This window comes from Ctenocephalides felis, unplaced genomic scaffold (assembly GCF_003426905.1).
Source record: "Ctenocephalides felis isolate EL2017-DRISC unplaced genomic scaffold, ASM342690v1 CF-g0.4_SCAFFOLD_00845, whole genome shotgun sequence".
NCBI classification, from domain to species: Eukaryota; Metazoa; Arthropoda; class Insecta; order Siphonaptera; family Pulicidae; genus Ctenocephalides; species Ctenocephalides felis.
Window position 1 is genome coordinate 14,059,329 of NW_020536999.1, and position 11,107 is coordinate 14,070,435.

Consider the following 11,107-nt stretch of genomic DNA (forward strand, 5'->3'; position numbering starts at 1 on the left):
AGAATTTCTTAGATATTTTGTCAAAGTAGTTATATTTGTCTTGGGAATTTTTGAGGTCTGTCCAGGATTGTGGATATTTTAATTTATAAGGATCCTGGATTCTCCAATTATCAAGATCCCTGATTTGCAAGTTATAGAAATTCAAAAACCGCCAATAAAGATTTTTTTTGTCTAAAATGATTAAAATTTTTGCCAATTTGTCGAAACAAAATGATGCTGATGGCTTTTTAATTATCAGATTTGGTGAATTTAGAAAATAAATTTTGGTTTGATGAATGAATTATAAATGATGCTGATGGTAAATTGTTTTTTTGGCAATTTGTATATATCTTGATGTTCCAAACACAAATCTGTTAGCGGGGATTTTAAAAGTGAAAAAACTGACTATAATTTTTCCAATTATCCATGTTTTTGTTAGTAGAACTAAATTACTTGTTGTTGCATGTTTTTTAGTTATAACACCTCATTACAACATAAACTTTGCAAATTTGCCAAAAATCACAGTGATGTGTTTAGAACATCAAAATATATGCCATAAATCTACCATCCCATGATTTGATGATATTTATTATGATGATCTCGTTTTTTTCTGTCGACGTTGACGATGATGATTCAACGGTAGTAATATGGTTCTGGTGAATGATGATGCTTCTGATATGACCATGACAGTGGTATGACCCCATCATTGGCATAATCCGAAACTGAATTTGCACCCAAATGATGTTGAGATGATGTTGCGGATGTATGATGGCGAATTACCCAATCCCAGCTCAAGGCCTGATCGATTATGGGAAATTAGAACAAAAATTAAATGGAGATCCATTTCGGATGCAAAATGTGCAGGGGTGTATGATACAAGGTGATGCCGGCGTCAGACGAAGCACATTTCTCCAGTGATAAATAGTTATTGATAGTAATGAATGTCAGGCCAATATTTTTATGTAAAAGTTGTTTTTTTATGCTGATGGAAATGTTATGGCGTATGACGCCGGCATTAGTGCTTTGGATGGTGTTGGTGCAACTGATATTGACACTATACTTAAGATGATTATTATTAATTCTGTGATTATATTTGATATCATGAGCATAGATCTTTTTTTAAAAGATTTATGCCTTAATTATGGTTTGACTGATATCTAGGCTTATTATTGAACAATCTTTTTCTCTTTTCATAATGGAGAGAATAGGTTGACGATTTTATTTGCGTTTTGCTCTCTTTTTAGCAAAAGAGTAATAAATTGTAAAAATTAAGTAAAAACTTAAGAAGATTATTAATAATTCTGTGCTTATTTTTTCCTGAACATAAATCTTTTTTAAAGATTTATGCCATAATTATGGTTTGATTGATTTCTGTGATTATTATTGAACAAACTTTTTCTCTTATCATAATGAAAAAATAAGGTTGACGATTTTATTTGCGTTTTGCTCTCTTTTTGGCAAGAGATTAATAAAATGGCTGTGTAAGCCAAGAATAGGTCCTTATTTTGTTTGAAATAAATTAAGATAATTTGGTCGATTTTACTATTTGTTACATCTTAAGAGTAAAATTGATTTGTAGATTTAATTTAATCTTAGTAGTATAATGCCTAGGCATACTTATAAAAGAGTAGGTGCAGTATACCAAATAAATTTCATTAAAATATCTTTCAATCATATTTCTATAAATAGATACGTTTTTTTGTTAATCTCGCTGTCTTTCTTTACTAATCGCTTAAGGCAGCGTTTTCCAACCTGTGGATCGCATTCATTAATTATGTGAGGCTTTTCAGGAGAGGGGTGTTCGACAAAAAATCACAAAATATCACAAGGGTAAGGGAGGGGATTTTGATTATCACCAACGGGGAGGGGGTCTAAATACCTTTAAAAAGTCGATCACGTGATTAATGGACGCCAACTCAAGAGGCGCGTATGACACTTTACAAAATACTATTTTCGATATAATAATAATAATAACCCAAAAATTTTGAATTAATATGAAAAATAAATGAAAAAATAATTCTATTTTGTGCATATTCTTACATAATATTCCATATTAATTTGTAGTTTGATAATATCAATTGAGTATTTATGAAATAAAATTATTGAAAAAATTAACAACATTTTTTTTATTAGATCGGGGGGGAGCGCGGTGCGAAAAAGGTTGGAAACCACTGGCTTACGGTCTTTAATCTTTGAAGATAATATTGTTAAAGTACAAAATTTGAAATAATTTTTCGACATGTTCAAAAAAAAAACATTCAAAAAACTACACCAAATTCTTCAATTATCGTTAAATATTTAAATTAACAATAAAAGTTAATTAAATTTAATTATATTTAAAAATATTCTAAATGGCTGAGCGTATTCATATGCTTATCACAATCATTCTAAAATACTCTCGTACCTTTTTATTCATCATTTTTGCTAAAACCTGGCAACAACGCGAAATAAAACTATTAATCAAATATTGTTGGTAAATTAGTAGGCAATTAAATGCTAAACAATGGTTGGCTTTTTATACAAGACAACAGACCGGCGTGTATTAAAAATGGTATTGAACGCAACTTATCTTATCAAATGTTTTATTTTCTTTCAAGTAAGTCTTAAGGGAAATGTGTTTACTGTTTTTAATTATATAATGATGACACACATTTAGCGCCGAAACGTCCATAAATCTTTAGTATTTTATGTGGACTTGCTGACAATTACTGGTGTTTCTCTATTATTGAAAAGTTGAATTTTCAAAATATTTAAACTCTATACCCTGACGATGGAACATATCTAATTCCGAGAAGTCAAAACAAAATAGCAAATTTTATTTGAGAACTTTTCATTCTCCTTAGTTTTACGAAATGGTCTACTTTTGCATAGAATGCTTCTCGAAGTTTATATGAAGTCCGTTTCATCATAAAACAAATATTTAAGAAGTTAATAAATTTGACGTGAAAAATCTAAATTCTAAAAAATCTCTATATACTATTTCTAGTCAGCGGTAAAAGCTTTTAGATTATAAAAATTAGTTCTTACCTTTGTGGGTCTGACGGTCGGGACTGTCGGCAAGTAGTTGGGAGGAGGATCTCTAACTGAAGTGACACGAGATGTCACACCAGCTGATGATGTCACGGATGCCCTTTGACGCGCCAGGAATTGTTTGACGGATTTCTAAAAAAGACCAGGAATAAAATTATTTGTTGAAAATAAGATAATAGAAGCAAAAAAGCATGAACCAAGATAAAATAGGATCAGTTTACGTATAAAATTTGTAGTTTCTTGTTAGAGGATCAACCAAAGATTTATGGGGAAATTCTGCCGTAACAGAGCTATATGTAAATACGCCTGATCGTCCAGCAAATAGATAGACATTTTCATAATGTTTACTACCAAGAACAAGCATAAGAAGGCGTTACCATGACAACGCTATTTTATGAGCTCTGTTGCGGCAGAATTGCCCCATTAATTGATTTTATTGAACCGAAAACGAAGCTTATAAAATAATCTAAATTCTTGTTACGACAACTGATATACTTTCTTCAAATTCTTGTTTTTTCATTTTGTTATAGTTTTTTAGTGTGAATGATCTACTGAAGTTTTAATTTATCTTACCGTGGGTAAGTCTTCAAAATTAGTTCTTTGGGCAATTAGTTGGTGTTTGCTCAAAACATTTTGGCTCTCAGTAGTGGTTGGTGGAGCTGTTTCTGATTCTTCTTTCTTTTGACCATTCAATGAATTGTAGACACGATTATTTTGGCGACTTCTGGAGTATTTGTCTGTTGGTGGTTTTGGACGATATGCACGGATTTTGGGCTGGGGCAAATTATCTCTGAAAAAAATTACATAATAAAGGCAAGGTTGATATAATTATGTACTACTCTATAATTTGAACTGTAGAGATACTGAGACAATCCTATAACTCGGATAAAATATGGGTAATAAAAGATAATATATATTTTGCCCGTACCTTGAGTCAGAAGTTTTGTGAACTGTCGTTTGTTCCGATGGACGAACAGTGGTAACACCTGCAACAATAAAATAATATAAATATTTTTTGCGAACTTCACATCCAATCAAATTATTATCTTACGTGCTGATTCAATTTGTTCCGCAATAACCGAGGTTACAATTTCAGTAACAGGCTTTGCAGTAGTCGTCGTGTGACGATTTCTTGATCCCAAACTATTCCTCAAACTGGGAAACACAACTTTATCTCCACCACTTTTGGTTTTACCAAAACTTGTTCTGGTTTTAGCTCCATCTTTGTCTACAGTTTTATCATCAACAACCTCCTTCGAATATACTTTCGCAGAATCGATCCCAATTGCATCTGCAACCTCGCTGGAACTGTCTGACAGTTCCTTGGAAGTCTTTTCTTTGGACATAAATTTTCTGGTGCTTTGAGGAAATTTCGGTCTGAACCTTGTAGTTGTTTTACCAGTGCTGACTGATGTTTTGACTTCAACCCTTTCACTTGTTTTTGGAGACGAAGATTTAATATCCTGGATTTTTATGCGGTCTAAGTTATCTATTGAGGAGATTTCTACAGAATCTGCAAAATATTTTGGAGTTGTGTGGTGCTTGATTTTTTCTGTAGTTGCAGCTGGTTTGTCCAAGTCGCTTTTGTTGTTTGGTTTTGAAGGTTTGCCTTTGTTTTTGAGTATAAGCTGTCGGAAATGTTCAGGGTAATTGTCGTTTTCGTTGATTTCGTCGTCTTCATCGTTTTCGGTTTCCAATTTAGACTTGGTAACGCCTCCTCTATCTGAAATTCAAACAAATGAGTAACTTAGTTGTTCAAATGATACAGTTTTCAGTCAATTATCTACCTGAAGATCTGGTGGTACGTTCTAATTTTGCAGTAGTAGTCAACTGTGCAGCTGGTTCTAATGTTTTACTGGTGCTAGCCACGGTGCTTTCTGGAACAGGTTTCAAAGTAGTAGTTGTCGTCTGCACAGTTTTTTCAGTAGTTTCCAATATTTCATTCAGAATCGGTTTCGTCACTGGTTTTTCTGTAGTTGTTCTATCAGTCGTGATACTCGTAACAGTTGACACAGTAGTTGAAGAAGATGCTATTAGCTTCTCCTCGAATATTTCATTAGATGTAATTTTGTTTCGTCTACGATTGGCTCGAGGAAGTATTGTGGTCTCTTGGATTTTTGATGATTTTTGCCTCTCGCGACTTGTTGATCGGTTCGTTGAATTCTCGTTGGAGCTTTTGGGTTTTTCTTGAGAACGAGAACGTACTGTAAATCTTTGGACTTCCTCTTTTACTGCATGCCTTGGACCTGAAAAACGAATTTTGATAATACTGACTCGAAAACATTTTCGGATTATATATCAATACCTGAGTTTCTTTCCTTTGAGTTAACTTGTATACTTTCTTCCTTCGATTCTGACGACTTGCTTCGACCTCTGACAGCACTCTGCCGAGATTTGAGTTTAGTTTCTGCTGATACATCCTTAGATTTTTCTTGAACTTCTGGACGTCTTCTTGATCTGGCAGTGGTAGCGTCACTTTGAGTTCTGCTTCTAAAAATTTGTTCCCTGGATGAAGAAGTTTCTGTAGTAGATTTGTCTTCGTATTTGGACCTACTGCGAATCGTAAAATTTTTGGTTCGTGATGCTTCTGTTGATTCCTTTGAGGTTTTGTCAGGCACGTTATTAGATTTAATTGATCCACGAGATGAGGTACGTCTTTCTGGTTTTCTTAAAACGTTTTCATCCTCCGAGGCTTCTGCAATGTATCTGCTTTTAAATCTGGTGCTTTCACCACGTCTTACAATGTTTTTTTCAGTACTTGCTGGAAGTAAGGATATACGTTCTGCACTATCTTGTTTAGGCTTAGAGTTATCTTGATACCTACTTCTTGATCTTATGGTACGCTCCTTTTTAACATTACCCAGTTCTTCTTCATACCTATCAATTTTATCTGTAGATACAGGTTTTCTTTTAGGCACTATAACCGTTTCAGATTTTCTGCTAGAAGAAGATTGCAAACTTTGTCTCGCTGCAGATGGTTTACGTAAGATTTCAGAATTTTGAGGTTCATCATAATTTTCCAAAGCTTCTGCAATATTTCTTGCAGGATAGGATCTTGATCGTCCACGGTTCAAGAATAATTTTTTGGTAGATGTTTCAACAACCTTGTAGCTTTCAGTGGGTACTTCTTTTACTGCTTTTTCTAAAGTACTTCTGCGTGCATTGTTACTGAGTCTTGAAGTAACTTCTAATGGTGTTTCACTACTTTGAACTATAAATTTGTCAGGAACACTCGTTACTGGATGTTCTGTTGTAAACAGCGGTATTCTATCTGCAGACTTGGTAATGCTTTCTGGTTTGAAATTTTTGATAATATCTTCTTTTTGATCGCTACCAGGATAATAGAACAAATGATGATTGGGTCTTGCATCTACCAAATCCTCAGTGACTTCGTATATTGTATCCTGCCTTCTGATATCTTGAAATTTAATACCATGTCTTGAAATAGATTGTTGGTTTGTTTTCCGATGCGAAGTGGTTTCAATTGGTATGTCAAGTTGTCTATGTTCCTTCAGATTTTCATTTTGTTTTTGTGCCCTGACAGTACCTCTACGTCTTGGTGCAGGTTCTACTATATCTATATCCAACTTTTTATGATTTCTTCTATCAGAAAGTGAAGTGGTTTCTTTTTGTATCCTATCATTTTCTAAAAATCTGTGTTGTCTGGTGTTCGGTTGCTTTAAAGTGTCTTTCATGTATGCTTGTGGTTCTTCTTCATTTTTAATAGCTGATGGACTCGAATTATCAGAACTAGTTCTCGTATTTACATCAAGATGTGATTTAAGCTGATTTTCTGCTCGTGTTTGTGGTTCTTGAACTATTTCTTTTGATTGATTTTTTAAAGACTCGCTTATATCAGTTTTGGTTGGTTCTATATTTATTGGTTCCAAAATCTTCTTGCGTGTATGGATGGGATAAGTTTGGTAATCATCAGCAGTCGGTTTAACTATATCTGAGTACGAAATTGGTTTTGAAACTTTATCAAAACTTGAGGTATCTTGATTGTTTCCAAATGTTAGAACATCATGATTCGGTACTGGTGTATTTTTATGATTCTGATCATTGCCTGGATCGGATCTAGGTGTATTTGGTCTTGTTATTTTACATTTGGAGAAGATCTGGCACTTGGTTCATAACTACTGGCTTTGTGTTTTGAATTGCTCAGGTCATCTTGGGACGATCCAAAGGTTATTACATCAAAATTTTGTGCAGGTAAAGATTTACCAGGTTGTTCATGACTAGAACTGATTCTCGTACGTATTGGTCTTGCATATTCTAATCTTGGTGCAGAATTTTCTACAACAGGTCTGGAAGTTGGTTCACGTTGATTGTGCTTTTGTCTCGGAGACTCTTGAGTTTGGATGATTTTTGGTTCTTTTCTGACATTTTGTCTAACTGAATCTGGATTTAGTCTTCTTGGGACTGGTTTTAAATCTGGTGCATTACTGCTTCTGATGCTGGTTTGTGGTCTAGGTGCTCCTCTTGTTCTTTGATGAATCCTGTAGGATTCTTCAATTTGGGGAGCAGATAGTGGTACCTAGAAAATAAAATTTTACTTTTATCTAACCTATGCATTATTGTACTCAAATTTATTAAGTAACTAGATGACCCGACAGACGTTGTCCTGTACCCATATCTACAATTTATTAATATAATATACTAATATTTAACATTTACCTGAAAATAATAATTATTGTTTTTTAAATTACTCTTTACGCCAAAATGCATATATGTACATTTATAATATGAGCGATATTAAATGTAGAACTGCTTTAAATAAAATGATGAGTCTCAATTCCCACACTATATTGGAAATTGAAGTCTTTTAAACGGTATAACATAACCATAACCATAACATTACACTGGTACTTCATGCTGGATTAAATTAATTTATTTTTTATTATTTAAGATATCCAAAATTGCATCTAAAACTTCTCCTAATCGATATTGTGAGGGCCGAATTGTATGTTTATTTTCCCATTTGTTGTTATAAAGTGAAATTTTTATGAATTTTAAAAATATTGTGGAAAGATTAGTAAAAGATGCAACGAAATTATATATTGAAAAAAAAAACTATATTGAAAATTTGATATGCAAATCTGGTGATGGCGCATTGCATTAAAAGTAGGACCGGCGCTGATTAATACTTAATTTCATATTTCAAGTGAATTAATTTGTCATATCCTGTTCATATGTGTATCATTCAATCTGCAATACATATACTGTATCTTATACTATTTTAATTCATACATCTCAGCTGCTTTTTGGCCATATTAATGAAGACATTTCATTTTTCTTATTCATAATTATAAATTTATTATACATATTCTAATATTGTGTAGGTTCATAAGTAAATTGAATTTTTTGGCAGATGATAGTTTTCATTTGTTTTCAATGCAAACAATGACATGTCGTTTTTTACAATTTTTTCCATCTATTTCTACAATATTGCACATACATCCCAGTACTTTATGATCACATACATCGTAGAAAATTTCCTCAACAAACTTCAGAAAGATTTATCAAAATCCGCATAATCGTTTAGAAGGAGTATACAGTTAGTGCTTGTAATTTAATATGAACTTTATATAAAAGCAATAAAGCTAAAATTGATTCTACGTTTTAGTTAGAAAACGTTTGTATGTGATAAAGGAAAGGGCTGTTTTTAGGGTTTTTCCGGCAATTATTCGATTTTTTCTCGAAGTAAAAACCATCCTTGGACTTCAACGAACATTTTAAAAAAAGAATTGGCCAAATTGGTCCAGGCGTTGTTGAGTTATGCGCTTACCAACACATTTTGCAATTCACTTTCATATATAAGATTATAAATTGTTAACACTGACAATGTAGTTATTTTTATTTATTTACTCCTTTACCTCATCCTCGTGGTCTTCTTCAGCAGGTTGTGACCTCGGTCTTTTGGCGACGTTTCGGATCCGGGTAGCTGCCGTCTCATGGTAATCCTGATGAGGACCTTCACTTGTCATGAAGCCCCAACTTGACATATCATAATCAGGTGTAAGGGTGAATCTGCGACCACCTCGTGTACTTCTGGTGACATCTCGAGCCTGCAAGAAAAGGTACTGTGAATTTAAATTTGATTTTTATTAATTGATGGAAGTAAAGAATTGAGATAACGGTTAAAGAAAAGAGTGTTCGTAAGGTTCAAACGCGATTGAAGTAAAACTTCCTTGCTACTATACAAGATGGCATTTAAGTAAAAATAAATACATCATATAACAATTTTGAATAATGTTTATTAGTAATATAGTAACACTCGTGATGCACACATTTATTAGTGTCAACCATTATACACATTTATATAATGATAAGTCATAAATTATATATTTATAATAGCGTTAAAATATGTATAATATTTAAAAACAATAATGTAATTAAAGTCTTACTTAAAATATGGCATGATCGGTTTGTCATTGTAATTAGAATTTGAAAAGAATTTTCATTGGTGATTAATAAATTCTATGATATTCGTTCTCACAGTGGATTATGTTAAACAACGCCTTTACAAATATTGTTTTTGCAATTTCACTCATCATGTAATTTGTGTTTGAAGAACTTCATGTAATTAAAATTAACATACATTCATTGACTGATGATCTTTTACTATTTTGCTGGCGATATAATCTCATTCTTTGAACAGCTGAAATATCTGTATTGTCTAGAAAATAATTACCATTTTAATAACTTCAAAGATTTATAGAAACTACGAGTAATCTAAAAATAATTTCTAATCAATAAACTTACGTTTAGTACAAGGCCAAAATCAAGATTTGTACTACGATGTAACTTTAAAATGTTTATTTATCTACGCCGATTTCCTTGTTGATATCGGTACGCATACAACGACGGGTCTCTATTCACATACACGACGGCTAATCACAATCGACCCGTATAGAAATGATCTCATCGAGAGCGAATGACGAACAGTAACCGGGCAACAGACTTCCGTTGCATTTGTACGGATTTACACCCTAGTCGCGCCTAAAGAAGTTTTACTTCAAAAATGTAATGTTTTCATCGTTATTTTCATTTTTTTTTATCCTTGATCTGACATTTTCTCCAACCAGATTTCCATCAAACAACTTATTGCTGACATATCAGCCATATCATAAAATCTTTAAGACGACTTCGTCGTCGTTGAAGAGTTGCAAGAAACAGTCTTAATAAACAATAAACTTATTTCTATTAATTTTTATGACATGCCGTGTGCAATTTATATGTCATAATGTGTCATTTGACAACACGTGACGGTTTTTTCTTGACATGTCATGATGGTTCAAGAGAAGAGGAAATATAAAAGATATTGTGAAACGTGCGTATGATCTTTTTTGTTGCTTATGGAAAAAATAAAAAGGTTTTCAAACTATGAAGACACGTTAAATGAGTTAGTGTTTAATAAGTAAATATAATAAATATGTTGATAAATGGAAAATATTTTTAAATTATTCAATGAGTTAACATAACATAACACTGATTAATTAAATAAAAACATCCTGATTAAACTTTAATTCTGGCTGAATTTGTTCTTGGTTTAAATTTGTTTGATGGCACACATACTGTATCTAAATGTGCATAATAAATAGTTAATTATTTATAGCTTTTTTTGACTATTTGACTGTAAATAAACATTTCAAGAATTTGTTCCAACGTAGAACAAAAAAATCTAATGTTTATATAAAAAATATATGGATAAACAGAAAATAGATTATTAATTGCTTTCATTGTTCATTCTAAACCTGTTCCATTCTTTTTTTCTCAATTTAATTTTATAGATTTAATTAATGGATTAATATGGCAATTGTTAAGCTAATCGTCTTCACCTTCATTTTGAAACCTATATTTTTTTTAATTTAAGTTTTATAAAAGAAACCACACAGGATTTGTTTGTTAATAAAACCAATATATATAAATATATATACTAGCTGGCCCGACAGACTTTATCCTGTACCCACGTCTATAATTCAAAAATTCCAAAAATTTTATTAACCTTTTGTATTATTAATATTTACAACACGGATTTTTAAGTTAATTTTGCAAAAGTTCATTTTACATTTATTTCTACAATATTACTATTGTT

At 32.2% G+C, this 11,107-nt stretch overlaps 1 protein-coding gene across 1 annotated transcript; it reads right to left on the reverse strand.

Annotated features, from left to right (window-relative positions):
• Positions 1-612: 612 nt before the first annotated feature.
• On the reverse strand, positions 613-10,856 carry LOC113378349 (serine-rich adhesin for platelets-like). The gene is made up of 10 exons (XM_026618889.1): positions 10,851-10,856; positions 8,886-9,077; positions 7,150-7,546; positions 5,315-7,075; positions 4,797-5,255; positions 4,061-4,732; positions 3,938-3,995; positions 3,583-3,799; positions 3,007-3,141; positions 613-777 (listed from the first exon to the last, which is right to left on the reverse strand). The coding sequence occupies exons 1-10, from the start codon at positions 10,854-10,856 to the stop codon at positions 613-615; spliced, it is 4,062 nt and encodes a 1,353-aa protein (XP_026474674.1).
• Between the last annotated feature and the right edge of the window lie 251 nt (positions 10,857-11,107).